We start from the raw sequence: 15,804 nt of genomic DNA on the forward strand, positions 1-15,804 counted from the left end.
AATTACTAGTTCAATAGTTTATTGGTTAAATTGAAGTTTAATCAATTTAATTAAATATTAAATAAAATAATTCTAAATAACAAAAATAATTTCAAACAACAGCAAAAATAATTATCCAGTAATCCATCAAAAAATCTTTTTTTTTTCTCTTCATCATGGCATGTACCTATTATTAGATGTCTTAAATATTTAAATAATATTCCTTTATATGCTATAACTTTTGAACAATTATTGTTTACATATTGATGTAAGTTTTTTTTGTCCTTTACTAAACTATTGTATCTGCCTTGTTATGAATGGAATACCGCTATAATGAAGAGAAACAGATGGAGAATTACAAGCATCAACAATTGATAAAGATAATAGAGGAGCAAGAGCAAGAAACTAAGAACAAGAAGAACCAAGAACAACAAAGTGGTTACTCTGTGGAAGAAAGAACAACCATTGGTGGTGGTGGCGCAACTACGACGCCAAAGGCAGTGGACATTGCTCCTCGTCTGACATCTTTTCTTGAGAAAGATGAATCTTTTCTTACTCCTTGGAGTTGGAATTCCAATTCTTCTTCAAGTTCTTTAAACCAACAAGGAAGAAAAAGCCACCATCAATTTCAACCTGGGTCGTTTTTCGTTAGAGAGGTAAAACTCTTAATTCAATTCAATTCAAACCAGTTCTCTTTTTTTTTTCTTTTATAATTCTTGATTATTAGTGCAATCATTAACCTTTTTTATTTTATTAATGATTATTATCAGTATCCAGAGTATTTTGGGAGTCATAATTATTATCCGGTACCTAATCAATCTGATTCGAAAAAGCCTAATCCATCTGATTCGAAAAAGCCTAATCCATAAGGTATGTGAAAAGACTGATTTTTTTTTTGTTTTATATATATATATATATATATATAACAATTTGATGAATGAACAATGTTAGCTTTATTTATTGATTTGACAATCCAATTTTACAAACTAGCTTCACAAATCACAGTTATTGTTTATACATTCAAATTAATGTTACAATCAAATACATATCACCCTATCTGATCTTTGGATTAAAGGTGTATGTTAGTTTCTCGTACTGGTTGTTTATGGGGTTTTAGAGTATGTATGTATCTTTATAATAATTATACCCGGTGATGTGTATTGCTATGTAAATTATGTTCAATCTTTACTATTCTTTATCTTTTAAATTGTTCAATTATAATATGGTATCATATTCTATTTTATATTTGTTGGGTCACATGTGTATCGTATATTTTAATTTTAAATATTCAGTTCTAGATGTTTTAGAAAATATGATATATTTGTTAAATATAATTTTGATATTCTTTATTAAGCTAGTTTTTAAAATTGAATTAGATTCGATTAATTTTAGTTCAACTACATGTCAAGAAATATAAAAATGAATAAGTTGATGGAATATATTATTCATCAAAACTCAAAATTCTCCTCTTTACTTTTTTTTTCCAGGTTTGTTGACTGCGTTGACTAGAAGAGGTCTTAATAGCGTGACAGTGAGAGAGCAAGGAATGAAACATGGAGAGAGTAATTAATTCTGATAATTCTTTATAGTTAGTATTGGAGGTAGTTTAGTTTAATTTATTCTTGTTTGTTGGAACTTGGAATTAAATATGGGTCTGGATTCTGATTTTTCTGCATCGTTTGGAATATTTTAGTAAAATATTTAGATACATTGACATAAAAGTACATTCTCTTATTTCTGCAAATTTTCTAATTTTTCTTATTTATCTTACTCTTTCCATTTGAGGATAAGAAAAACTATTAACAGAATATCTTTACATGATACAGTTTCTGTTTGATAAGAAAAAAATTATCAAAACTGTATGGTTTGCTTAGCAAGAAGTTGGTGTGTGAAAGCTTAAACCAATCAATTCTCAACCATTGCTTTATTTATTTTAAAGCTAATTATTTCTACAGATTAATGTGTATTTCAAGTTGTTTATTTTCACTTTTCTGTTATAATTAGATTAATCTGAAATTTGTTGAGAACTGATAATATGGGTTAGATCTTGGATATTCTAAAATTTAGTGTTAAAAGAAAAATCTTTAACCAAAATATAGATTTATTTTGTTTCTCATTTATGCTAGTTGAAAATTTAATATTAATTTTAATGAGCAATAATGTTTGAGACACACAAAAAAAATAGTAAAAACAATCTAAATTTATTTTATTTAATATTTATTAATTGTAAATATTAAAAAAAAAAAGCAAATTTGAACACTTTTTTGTTCTAATTTGGCCTGTAATTTAACGTGATTTTGTTAAATATGAATACTTAATAATTTAGTTATCTTATCTTATTTTATCTTATCTTGATATCATTAACCTTTATCTTATCCTTGGGAAAGAACATGCCCTATTGGTATCATTAACCTTGGCATAAACTACTCCTTTATCTTATCTTTTCTAATTATCCTTGTGAATTTAGTTACCATTCACATGAAGCCTAGTGCAGAGCAAGTAGTTTATGAAGATAACTAGAGAACATCAAATAAAGAGGGCAGAGAAATCAGACCTTAGTTTCACAGGCAGTAACGTCATAGCGAAAAAGCCTTCTCGGCATCCGATCTTCCCACTACAACACCAAAGCACAAAAACTTAAGCACATAACATGATAAACAGTACATACAACAACAAAACTGATGAAAATGTTAAACATGTTGATCAAATCTGCCACCATCAAAACTTCATAATTACCTCCCCAAGAATGAGCGAGTCCAACCCAAGAATGAGCGAGTCCAAAAAGGCCACATATTGCTCTTTGCATAGTGGCAAGTCCTTTCCACCAACCTTCTCAACCTCTTTAAATTTTATTTTAATTTATTTAGTTATCCTTTTTTTGGTGTTCCATATTGTTAATCCAATATCTGTACATGAAATATTTAAATAAGTATAAATTATTAGGTAGATTTAAGTTTTGATATCACATATGCACGACAATTAAGTAAAGCAACATATTAAGTGTTTTGATATCACTACAATTATTTATCAATGGCAATTCATCCTAGTCTCTTGGATTATGAAGTCTCTTACAAAGGAAACCTAAAATCCTCACTGCAATGACAAATCAATGGCAATGCAGTGCATCGTAGTCTCTTCAATTATCAGCTCCTTTTTCTGTAATATAAAAGCCGGTCAATGTGGCGGAGAAAAATGCAAAGCGCAATAAAAGAAAACAGAAACAAACATTAAAATAGAGAAAAAGGGAAATAGATTAAGGTGAAATGCAACCTGCTCCTGGTATTCCTTTGCATATTGCTTTGCCCTGCTGTAAATGAGCTTGCGGCTCTCAGCTCTCTTTTTCTTTGCAGCATCAAGCTCCTCCTTTTTCTTCAAGGCCCATTCCTCTTCCCTCTTTTGCTTCTTAAGCACAGACTCGGGAACAATTGCTTTCACCTCCTCACCCATCTCTTCCATTCATTCAAAATAAAAATCTCAGTTATAATTAACATCCAACAAAGAATTCATTAGTTTCATTTATTATACTGACACATTTCAGCTCCAACTCAAAAGCTAAATGTTCAGTGTTTCAAATAAGAAAACTACAAGCTCTCTAAAACAATAAAAAAAATAGGTCCTTCCAATGTTTTTTAACAATGAAAATCCGTTTACATCAAACTCATACTAAGAACAGAGAACTTCCCATGTTTTTTAACAATGATAATCCAATTTTCCACACAACATGCTGAATACAAGCTAATCAGATCACGAGATATAATAAGAATAACACGGACAAATCAAAAGAGTGACAGAAAAGAAATGAAGCCGAAACAAGGAATGAAAATCAACAAGCAATAGATCTGGAAATCGCAGAAGATTGAAGGAAACACGAAGAGTGAAGAGAATAGACATTAACGGAGGGAACTGAGAGGGAACGAACCTGCTGAAAGTGGAATGCGAAGTCGCTCTCAGAGAGATTAGGGTTTTGGTGTGTGGCGACTGAGTTCTTAATGGATCGGAATCGGCGATTAGGAGGTTACCTGCTTGAAGACTCAATGATATGATCCATCCCTATTCATAAAGAAAAATTCAAATTATTAGCCTTATTAGCTTCTCTAATAAGCACCCAACCCCAATCTGGTTCAACAAAATACTATCTTAATTAGGAATATGAAAGCTAATCAAATTTAATCAAGCATAAAGCAGAGTTTGTTACACACAGAAAGCATATATATAAGAGGAAATAGGAAATGTAAAAGCATATATACTCCTACTACTGCATGTGGACAGTACTCTTAATGTGAAACAGATAATCGGTGGCGTTCTTAATTAAGTAATTTCCACACAGAAATTAAAATTTCACTAATTAATCAAGATCCATATTATGTATATTTATGAGCAGTGAAATTAAGTAAAGGTGATATTGGATTAGAGAGAGAGAGAATGAAGGGGTACGAACCAGGGATCGCTGGAATATTCGAAGAGCTTGCCTTTGGTAGAGAAGATGATGAGTGCGACCTCGGCATCGCATAGCACTGAGATTTCGTTTGCCTTCTTCAGCAAACGTACCTATCTACCTATCCTCTGTAACATTGAATCTCCTTCAATCTCCTAATATTCAGCACATTAAACCTCCTCTGAGAAAATCAATAAACACATCAATAAAGTAAACTTTCTTCTTAATTAATTGAATGGTTTAAGCGAAAGGAAACTAACCAAATCGCCTTCAATGACGTATTTGGAGACTTTATCTCTAAGAGTGATGAGTTCCTCTTCGCTGAGATCCTTAGTGACCTTGTTGTCCACGCTTATATCGCAGAGAATCTTGCGAGCTCTGCTCCTTCCGATTCCATGGATGTACTGTAGCGAGAACTCGATTCTCTTGTTGTTCGGAATCTCCACTCCGCCAACTCGAGCGCACTCTATGCTTAACCCTCTCACCTGAGCACACAAATTCGAAAGTAAACAAAGAAATTTCAGAAATGTAAGGTAGAGTTTGTTTTATGTTACCTTGGGAGGGTTGAGAACAGGGAAATAGACGGCTCTGGAAAGAGGTCTAGGGTTTGAGATTAGGGCGAGAGAGGGAGCTACGGGCATCGCTAGCGTTTGTGCCATGCTCGAGTTGTTCTTCTTCTTCCTCTGCTGCTAGAAAAAAAAAAAATAGAAAAACAATTCTCTTTGAGAACGTGACTTGCCTGTTAATCTTGTTCTCGATCCTCTTCAACTGCACTCTTCCGCTTCCCATCGATCCACAGACAAAAAAAAGTCTTTTTAGATTACACTAACAAGAGAGAGAAAGCTTAAATTTGAAGAACCCAAAGAACACAGTAAGTACTTGTGGTTCTTCCAACAATATTCTAAGAATTTTGAAGGTCTACGGAAGGTACGGAACATATTAAGTGATGTCTCTCTGTTTCTCTCCCTTCGAAGAATATGAAACGCAGGGAACTGTTTAACTTCTTCTACATGTGTTCATAATTAATTGGATTAACGGATGGCTTCGAGAATAACCATCTGGATGAAAGGGCCTAAGCGCTTAAACTGATTTTGGGTTCATCAAGGATTGACCTTTTAGATCTAGAACTCTAATATTATATCTAAAACCACTCATCTCAAAAGTGTAATTTGACAGGACAATGTAACACTAATGGTCATATCTTTAATACTTCCTAAACCTCTATTGTACGCTTAAACCATTGGCTCTCTATACTTTCCCATATTAAAATTATAATTTTAAATTATTTTTTAAAATTAATTTAAATTATAATAATTTGATTAATAAAAAAGTAATCTATTATGTATTATTTGTTTTTTTAACCTAGTGTTAATCGTATTAACTTTAAAATAATTATTAATTAATTTTAATAATATATTTTTTTTAATAAATCAGACATATATGCTCATTTTTTTACAAATGGAGAAGCTCATGGTGTATCACCATGAAATGGAGCAACAGCCAAAATTTTCACTACTATGGGTGTAAGGAAAAAAACGCAGTTTCCGTTTTTCATTTTCTAGTATTTCGTTTTTTTTTTGTTTCAAATTAAACAAAACGTAACTTCCGTTTTGCATTTGAATTTTTTTTTATTTAAGAGAAAAGCATAAACGCAGGTTGCGTTTGTCAGAAAAGATTTATTAATTTTTTTTTTAAAAAGTAAAACGTAGGCTACGTTTGTCAGATGGGCTGTTCAAATTTTTTTGGAAGAAGAGAAAACGCAGATTGCGTTTTATTTGGGCCTAATTTTTTTTCGAAATGTAGGGGTGTGCATGGGCCGGGTGAAACCGGGTTTGATGTGACCCAGATCCGACCCGAAATATATACCGGGCCTATTTGTTAGACCCGAACCCGACCCTAGACCCGATGAAATCTATACACTTTCGGGCCACAATTATACCGGGTAAAAACCGGGTGAAAACCGGGCCGTTAACATTATATTACCTTGATACCTTCTTGTAAGTTAGCATGTAAAAATATCCAAATTTTCAAGACTCCAACCATTATTTGATATGATAAATTCACTTAGAAAAATATAATAAGAACTAACTCTTCTCTAAAATTAAAGTATAACCATAATCAATACTAATATTGCCTAATAACACCAAATATTTAAATCAATACAAATAACACAAGATTATGCATTAGTCTAAAGTCTTATGCATTTTAAACATAAAACATTAACTTATAGTCTTATATATAATGACTAATAACACAAAATATTAAGGTTTACAATACTTAAATTTCACATAATAATAGCCATTATCCATCACTAATAATACAAAATATTAATTATGTATGATGACCGGGTCACCGGGCCGATTTCGGGTGACCCGAGCTATGGTCCGGACCCGACCCGAAATAATGACCGGGTCTACTTTTAAAACCCATACCCGACCCTAGACCCGATGAAATCACATCAAATTAGCCCCTAAAGTGTTCGGGACCGGGCCGGGTCTTCGGGCCGGGCCGGGCCATGCACACCCCTATCGAAATGTACAGAATGCAGCTTACGTTTTGTATGCGAAATAATATTTTAATAAAGAGCCTTGCATATAAATAGCTAACACAGCTAATACCAACTCGCATCTCACTTCTCTTCTTCACTTGTACTCCCATTCCCTTTTCTTTCATGTATCTGATGCTTGTGCTTGTGAGATTTTTTGGTTATTAGAAGGGTAAAAAAAGTGAGAATATGAAGGATATTACAAATATACGAGTGTATTATAACGGTGAGATTATACCGAATACACACGAAGGATTGGATTTTGTTTGTGAATGTCCATTTTCATTTGCTATTCCATACAGCACGAGTTTTGTAAAGTTACAAAATGGCCTTTGTGTGAACATACAAAGTCACATTTCGAAAAGGGTGAGCAACATTTTGTACAGGAATCCTCTGCAAGTATTTGGTGGGATGATACAGTTTCAAATAATGTCCATCACTGACGATGCAAGCATGCAGCAGATGTTCTATATTTATCGACAAACCCGATTTCACGTGCCGGTGATAGAGCTGTACGTTGAGTTTGAACAGCAGTCGAGGATGGGTACGGTCGGCGACGAGGTCCATGTTGATGAGCTCGCGGATATAGATTGGGAAGAAGATAATAATGACAGCGAAGAGGAATTCAAAGCTAACTATGAAGTCGATGACGAAAACGATGACGGAGACTTGGCAGGCAATCTGGCGGTGCAGAATGAGGCGGATGCCATTATAAGCCAACACCCGTTTGGTGTTCCGTCTTTTATGCGGACTCTAGATCTCGAAGCCATGCATGCCGCAAAATTTCCTGAGTATGCGAATACGGGTATGTTATGATTATTAACTCAAGTTTCCTATAGTGCTTAATTTATTTGCCTTGTCTGACTGATAGTGGTGCGCATGTCGTAGGTGAAGGCAATGTTGCGGCGGAAGATAGTGAGTTTTAGTGTCAGAATAAAATTTGGTTCGAGAGAGTCGGTGATATCTACAATCAAAAGCTATACCATCTCTAGAGGAGTTGATTACACTGTGTATGAGTCTGAGCTGCAGACATTCTATGCGAAATGCAAGGGGTATGGTGCAGGGTGCGACTGGCTTATCCGAGCTAGCTTGATTCGAAAAAAAGCTTGTTGGGAGATCAGGAGATACAATGGCAAGCACACGTGCACCATGGGCACGATTTCACAAGATCATGCCAAGTTTGACTCAGACACAATTGCTGATGCCATTAGGCCGTTGGTCGAAGCAGACCCCTCGATAAAGGTGAAGTCTGTTATTACAGAAATTCAAGGCAGGTTCAACTACACTGTGAGTTACCGCAAGGCTTGGTTGGCAAAGCAGAAAGCTGTCCCCAGTCATCAATGGCGGAACCAGAAATTTCATAAGAGGGTGGCCAATTAAATATAAAATATAACAAAAAATTAACAAAATATGATTTGTAGCATATATATAAAAAAAGTAATTTTATTATATAAAAGTCAATGTTCAACTACATACTTTAAGATTTTGATATTTTTAAACTTGCTCGACGATGCTTCATGGAACTAAAATCATCAATTATCATCTCTGAAGTGAATTTTGAAGCAATTTCCTTTTCAATATATACAATCATACAATCTGCTAAAAATTCATCTTCCATCTTATTTCGAAGCCTTGTTTTAATAATCTTCATAGCTGAAAAAGCCCGTTTAGTTGTTGCTGTTGTCACAGGAAGAGTAAAAACAAGACGAATTAATCTATCAATTAAAGGATATATATTTGATTTTCCTGTCTCTGTCAATTTTTGACACAATTCAGCAAGAGTAGACAAATTTTGAAAATCTGGAGCTTTAACCACATCAAGTTCATAATGTTGTAACTCATTATCTAATTGAATCTTTTCTTGCTCAGAAAAATCTAAAGAATAGAAATTCTTTGCAAGATTGCATATGTTGCAAACACTGAATAACTTGAAAGCATCTTTAGGATCTAAAGATGTACTCAATATGAGGAGCTCGGTTGCTTGCTCACTAAATCTACTGTTTAGCTCTTTCAATTGAAAATCTATCACGCTAGTAAAAATGTCAACACGATAGTGGTGTTCAACAGTGACAACATCCTTTTTACGACGAGACCGAATTATGTCACTAAAAGAAGCACCCATATCAGGTATCTGAATAGCATGATCATTGCAGAAAGAACTAATTTTCTCCAAAAGTGCTCCCCAACTACTATCTCTTAACTGTTGAATCAATGACTTTGTACTAGAAACCAAATGCATAGCATTCAAAATATCTTGAGATTTTTGTTGCAATGCTTGACAAAGTTTATCAGTGATTCCCATGATTTCTTTCATCATATGCAAAATGAAAACAAAATCAAATGATAATAAAGATTTAAGAGCATAAGTAGCATCACCACGTTGAGAATATGTAGATCCATTAGTAGCCAAATCTTCCAGAACTGAAGTTGTTGCTCCAAACATACGTAAAAGGCTACAAATTGAGTTGAAGTGAGAGCTCCACCTGGTATCTCCTAATCTTTTTAATGTGCCAATTTGACTTGCTCCCCTTCCTGTTTCAATTTGATTAGTTGCAACTAAATGGGAAATTTCAGTTGCATAAGCAGATCGTAATTCATCATTGCGTTTTCAAGAAGAGCACACAACATTAATAATATTACTCAAACTTTGGAAAAAAGCATGAACATCAACAACTTCTTTAGCCGCAACAACAAGAGCTAGCTGTAATTGATGAGCAAAGCAATGAACATAATATGCATAAGGACATTCTTGAATAATTAAAGCTTGTAACCCTTTCCACTCTCCACGCATATTACTAGCTCCGTCATACCCTTGACCTCGAACATTTTGAATGTTGAGATTGTGATGAGATAATGCAGAACAAATCTCTTGTTTTAGAGTAGCAGAAGTAGTATCTTTGACATGAACAACATCTATTAGCCTTTCTTTGACAAATCCATGCTTATCAACAAATCTAACAACAAGTGCCATTTGTTCTCTTCTAGATTCATCTCTAGCTTCATCAACAATCAAACAAAACTTTGCATTACTAATCTCATTGCGAATTTCATTTTGCACCTTTCTAGCAAAAACATATAGAATTTCCTTTTGAATAGAAGGTGATGTGTATATTGCATTTTGAGGAGCATTATCCAAAATAACTGCATCTACTTCTTTATTGTAAGAAGCTAATAATTTTAACATTTCAAAAAAATTTTCTTGATTCTGAGACTTATGACTCTCGTCATGTCCCCTAAAAGCACAAGCTTGAAACGTTAACCATCTGACAGTATCAATAGAGGCTTTAAGACGCAATCTATTGCTTAAAACTTGTTGTGAGCTTTGCTTAGCCAATACTTTGTCAATGTGACATAATTGATTAAGCAAATCTTTACAAGACTTAACAGCAATATTATGAGGAGAATTAAGAGATTTACCCACATGAGATAAAAATGCACAATCCTTTCCATTATTCACTTTTTTCCAATTGCGAAATCCTCCTGATGTGAATGGACTTGATTTTTTAGAAAATAAATAGCATGGAAGACAAAATGTAGCATCCACTTCTGGCGAATATTTTAGCCAAGAAAAACTCTTAAACCAATGAGCTTTGAAACGACGAGGATGACTTTCTAGACCAGAAAGAGGGTACTCATCCATAATAAATTGATATGGTCCAAACTTTATGTATGCTATTTTGGGGGGACCATGGCCACCTTAGGCCCTCCCGTCGATCCGCCACTGCCAGTCATGGTTCTGTGCTCCTGTCAACCGCTTGCAGTGATCACGACCAAGGTCGAACGCGGGGCCTGGTGGTAGCTGCTGCATCCCGAACTGTCGTCTGACCCGGTCTGTCGCGTGCCACTCTATGCACTCGAATGACACTAGAGGCGACTGGGTGGAGCACATAACCATATGGGGAGCGAGGCCATCCGGAATTCCCACTCCCATATATGGCCGCCATATAAACTGCACAATAGTTACCAAGAGGCCGATTAGAAAAACTATTCTTCTGAATAAAAACATTGGACATTAATGGTACAACTTACGTCGTCAACTCCCATGTCGTCGAGTCCTTGCCTAAAATGCGCAGTAGGCCGCCGTATATATCTCGTATGTCGGCGCCAATGACTCCACCTAACGAAAACAGAATAACAATATTAATAAGAAGAACAAAATAATAATAATAATAATAACAATATGAATAAGCTTAATAATAATAATAATAATAACAATAACAATAACAATAACAATAACGATAAAAGCCAATACCGTCGCGCTAGTGGAATACCAATATCGCCGAGTTAATCGCGGGGTATAGGTGCCAGGAACGGCATACGCTCCCATGCCCAAACAAAAAGCAGTATTAGTGGGCCATCCATTTTCTTGCAGTTGTATCGTGAGGCATGACACAACGATCTGTATAGGTGTGCCAGACTGGCTGCTCCCCAACTATACCCTGAAATCCGGGAGAAATCCCGAAGTAGCGGTAGAAACTTCGAATTCAATGAAACGGTCGACTTATCCGGAAACACAATTGTACCGAGCACGCAGAAAATGTGCGCTCGGATGTACCGCTCGAGAGACTCCTGAGTATCACACGGCTCGGTGTTTCTGCACTGCCGAACCCAAGCAATATTAACCTTTCCCAACACGTGATCATTCGGACCGGACTCCCGACCAAAACACGCAATGCAGTTCTCCACCAAAAACTAGTGGCTGCTATCTGATCTACCCGTAATGGCCTCCCCATTAATCGGGAGACCAAGAATATAACTCACATCTTCCAACGTCACCGTCACTTCACCGACCGGAAGATGAAACGTGTGAGTCTCCGGCCTCCAGCGTTCCACCAAAGCACTCAGTAGTGCAAAATGACCTCTCATTTCGCCTACTCGCGAAACGTGTTGAAACCCAGTCAATGCCAATGTCGCTGGAGCTACCTCGTTAAAGGTATCTGGCGGATCCAATTTTCTGGGCAACAAATTTCTGATAGCCTGTAAAAAAAATGATAATTATTAAATTCTAAATAATATCGGTTATAACATAATAATAAATTATTAAAAAATCATAAATATTTATCTATTATTTATTAAATAGTATTATTAATTACTAAAAATTAATAATAACTTATTCTCAATATCATAACCAGTATTACAGAATAACCATAATAATACTCTAATTATAATAATAACAACCCAAATATAACAACAATAACAATAATAATAACCATTTATTATAATATCTATAACCTAAACGGTTTGTTATAAACATACAGTATTAATTATTACAGAAAAGCTCTGCATACAAGCCCTAATGACTTGTATGGTTTACAAGTTCATTAACAAATAAAACCCCAAAACGCGCTCCAAGGGTTACGTTGTATGCACACGCTATATAGGGATCCCGCGTATATCTAACTACCAAATTTAAAAGATTTATTTCCTTCTTCGTTTTCGTTATTTGCAGATTTGCTCGTTCTTCTTCTCGCGAAGCTTCCCCTGGTTTCTTCGATCGTTCTTTTCCCCTCCTTTCTCACTCGTTTCTTCTTCATCATTTACGTTAGTTCCTCTCTCTCTAACTCCAGCTTCGTTTTCTATTTGATTTTTCGTTTTCTGAAATCAAAGTTTGAACTCATTTTAAAGATAATAGATGATTTAACCTCAGATTGTCAGCTGAATCCAGGCGAAGTGGACTATGAATTTGAATCTAACGAAGTTCCTGAGATTTGATTTACATAGGATTACTATGAATTTTGTTGCAGTAATTTGTATAGCAATGTGTAGGTGAATAATTCGTGAACATTGACTGTCAAAATAATGCATGAAGATAAATCTGTGGATTGAATGTAATGTATTAGTTTTGATTAATTATCTGGAATTTATAGCAGACGCTCGGGTGTAGATCAGATCTTTTTTGGGTGTATTTTTGCTAGAAGTGTGGGTGTATTTACACTTTACTGCTTTTTCTGTTATTTTAATTGAGTTGTTGTTGTTTGGGTGTATTATATCAGACATGATTGGGTGTGTTTTTAGTTTTTGACATGGTGTATTCTGCAGCCTGTGTATTTACAGTTTATGGCTTTTATTGTCATTTTAGTTGAGTTGTTGCGGTTCGGGTGTATCATATCAGACATGATTGGGTGTATTTGAATCATATATATGGGTGTATTTGAATCATATCTATGAGTGTATTTACAGTTTTTGACATGGTGTATTCTGCAGCCTCTCTCGGTTGTTGATGACCAATTTGTTCCGAAGGTTGGAATGACCTTTACCACCCTTGAAGATGCTGGAAAATTTTACAAGAACTACGCCAAGGCTGCAGGTTTTTCTACAAGAGTTCGGAGCACAAATAGGAAGGGAAACGAGATTAAGAATCAATTGATTACATGTAGCAGAAAGGGAAAATGGAAATCTAAAATATCTCCGACCGAGAAGACCAATCCGACAGCCGGTTTAAACTGTCCTGCAAGAATTTATATACACACATTGAAGGATGTCGGTGCTTGGATCATTCAAAGGTTGTGCTGGATCATTCACACCCCTGCTGTCCAAGTAAAGCAGAGATGCTCAAACAGCACAGGGAACTAAGCATGTCCATTCGTCGTACAATAGAGAATAACGAGGAGGCCGGTATCAGACCAAGAAAAACCTACCAATCATTTGTTGCGGCTGCCGGGGGTCACCGCGAGTTAAATTTTATCGAAAAGGACGTGAGGAATTACATTACCAGGGAAGTGCGGAATGTTTCCGAACAAGAAGATGCAAAGGAATTCGAGAAATATTTGTTAAGAATGAAAGAGAAGAATCATAATTTCTTTTTTGAGCTTGAACTCGAGGAGGATCAATCGATTAAGCTGGCTTTTTGGGCCGATGCAAGAAGTAGAGCTGCCTTTAAGTATTTCGGAGACGTCATTTCATTTGACACCGCCTACAATACAAACAGGTAACAAACTTCCCCTGTTTATGATGCTAAATTAATGTATTTTTATGAATCTGCAGCAGAGATATATATTGGCTGTTTTTTGGGTGTATACGAAGCATTTGTTGGGGTGTACCTAATGATTTTGCATTCTGCACTATGGTAATTTATTTCAGGTATAATTTGGTCTGTGGTTCTTTTATCGGGGTGAATCACCACGGTCAGTCAACACTTCTCGGATGCTCTTTGATGAAAAACGAAGAAATTGAATCATTCAAATGGTTATTTCAATGTTGGCTTCGTTGCATGGGAGGAAACGCTCCGAAAGGGTTTTTCACCGATCAATGCGCATCAATGAAAAGGGCTTTAGAGGTCTGTATGCCAACAACAATTCACCGTTGGTGTATTTGGCACATCATGAAGAAGATTCCAAGCAAATTAAACGGGTACAAGGGACATGCATATATTGAACAAGAAATGAGCCAAGTTGTTTGGAACTCTCATAGCAAAGACTCATTCGATAGGAATTGGAATGATTTTCTGTTGAATTTTGGTCTTGTGGACAACAAGTGGCTTTCAGGTAATGTTTTTTTAAAATCTGCAGCAGAGGTGTAAATTGCATGTTTTATCGGGTGTATTTATAGTCTGTGTTTGGGTGTATTCTGCAGATCTGTATGAAGACCGTCATATATGGGTTCCTATCTATCTGAATCACCACTTCTGGGCAGGGATGAGAAGCACACAAAGGAGCGAGAGCATGCATTCATTTTTTAACAAGTTTATCACCCGGAACAGCTCGCTTATTCAGTTCGTCAAACAATACGATAATTGCCTCGGAAGCAGGGAGCAAGCAGAAAGAGAATCAGATGCTGCAGATTTTCATACGGTCATACCGTGTGCAACCAAATCCTCCATTGAAGCTCAGTTTCAAGATGTGTACACTCATCAAAAGTTTAGGGAAGTCCAAGCGCAATTCAGAGGAAAGGCGAATTGCATCACCAGATTAACGAATTCCGCTCTAGGCTATTCAGTATACGAAGTCGAAGAACAAGTTTCCAGCTCAATATTCAACAAGTTTGTGGTTACTTACGACTCAGTTGCAACCGAGGTAAAATGCCAATGCTTATTATTCGAGTCGAGAGGGATACTGTGTCGTCACGCACTAAGCGTGTTAAGCTTTGAACAAGTAAGCCAAGTGTCACCTAGATATATACTGGAACGATGGAGCAAGAAGGTAAAGAGGCGACACACACACATCAAGAGCAGCCATGACGAGCCACTGATGGAGCCAAGAAGCAAGAGGTTCGACCAATTGGTTTTTCGTTCGCAAAATATTTGCGAATTTGCATCCGAATCGGAGGAGCTGACTGCAAGTCTGCACCATGCATACAATAACGTCATGGCTGAGATGGAATCATTAAAAGCCAAAAGGAAGGGGACATCTTCTTTATCCCACGAAGACGCCAACTTGGAATCCGTTAACGAACTTCAAAGCCCGCCAAGGATTCGAACAAGAGGACGTCCAAAAAATAGGTTAGGTTCAAAGTTGGACAAACAGATTGCAAATGCCACAAAGAAGAAGAAAACGAAAGTTTTAAGCGAGATAAAAGTAATGTTATTTAAATTTGGGCGATTGAGTTTATTTTTCTCGTTAATAGTTTAGCTAATATGTGAGTGTTATATTCAGATAAATGTAAGACCCAAGACCTTTGAAAAAGGGCTATCATTAGCTAATTTCAAATTCAGTGTTTCTGTAGCTTTAATTTCGGAAATTTCTTTATTAAAGAAAATTAAAGCAAGTTTTGATTTATTGAATTTGAAATAAATTGAGATTATTATCCAATTTTACAATTATTGGATTATTTTCTATATTCAAATTATAAAATTGGTAGTTGTGAAATAATAAAGATTTCTATATGGTTTGGATTAAATAATTAATAT

At 35.6% G+C, this 15,804-nt stretch overlaps 1 protein-coding gene, 2 long non-coding RNA genes and 1 pseudogene across 9 annotated transcripts; 1 reads left to right on the forward strand and 3 right to left on the reverse strand.

Moving 5' to 3' along the window:
• On the reverse strand, nucleotides 187-4,815 carry LOC107608795 (60S ribosomal protein L7-4-like). 7 transcript variants are annotated; one of them, XR_002351123.1, is made up of 8 exons: nucleotides 4,675-4,815; nucleotides 4,418-4,569; nucleotides 3,899-4,029; nucleotides 3,250-3,428; nucleotides 3,052-3,135; nucleotides 2,716-2,885; nucleotides 2,534-2,593; nucleotides 187-570 (listed from the first exon to the last, which is right to left on the reverse strand). XR_002351123.1 is itself a non-coding variant. In XM_021107289.1 (4 exons), the coding sequence occupies exons 2-4, from the start codon at nucleotides 3,424-3,426 to the stop codon at nucleotides 532-534; spliced, it is 276 nt and encodes a 91-aa protein (XP_020962948.1). In that variant the 5' UTR covers nucleotides 3,427-3,428; nucleotides 3,899-4,029; the 3' UTR covers nucleotides 187-531. The 7 variants fall into 7 exon arrangements, 2 of the variants coding, with proteins under 2 accessions (XP_020962948.1, XP_020962947.1); XR_002351124.1 differs by having other exon boundaries at nucleotides 187-612; XR_002351125.1 differs by lacking the exon at nucleotides 3,052-3,135.
• Nucleotides 481-2,161, forward strand: LOC107608792. Its single transcript, XR_002351127.1, has 3 exons — nucleotides 481-635; nucleotides 750-849; nucleotides 1,467-2,161. It is a non-coding gene; the product is annotated as an uncharacterized LOC107608792 (long non-coding RNA).
• LOC110264853 lies at nucleotides 5,150-5,503 on the reverse strand. The gene is made up of 2 exons (XR_002351129.1): nucleotides 5,294-5,503; nucleotides 5,150-5,195 (listed from the first exon to the last, which is right to left on the reverse strand). It is a non-coding gene; the product is annotated as an uncharacterized LOC110264853 (long non-coding RNA).
• Nucleotides 8,435-10,625, reverse strand: LOC107606642 (annotated as a pseudogene).

Source organism: Arachis ipaensis, chromosome B07 (assembly GCF_000816755.2).
Source record: "Arachis ipaensis cultivar K30076 chromosome B07, Araip1.1, whole genome shotgun sequence".
Classification (NCBI taxonomy): Eukaryota; Viridiplantae; Streptophyta; class Magnoliopsida; order Fabales; family Fabaceae; genus Arachis; species Arachis ipaensis.

Coding starts and splice junctions, on each gene's coding strand:
- LOC107608795 (XM_021107288.1), bottom strand. CDS start 3,426: ATGGGTGAGGAGGTGAAAGCAATTGTTCCCGAGTCTGTGCTTAAGAAG. Junction 2,594..3,249: donor CAAAGGAATACCAGGAGCAG/GTTGCATTTCAC, acceptor TTGGTGTTGTAG/TGGGAAGATCGGATGCCGAG. Junction 613..2,533: donor TTACTGCCTGTGAAACTAAG/GTCTGATTTCTC, acceptor AAAACGACCCAG/GTTGAAATTGATGGTGGCTT.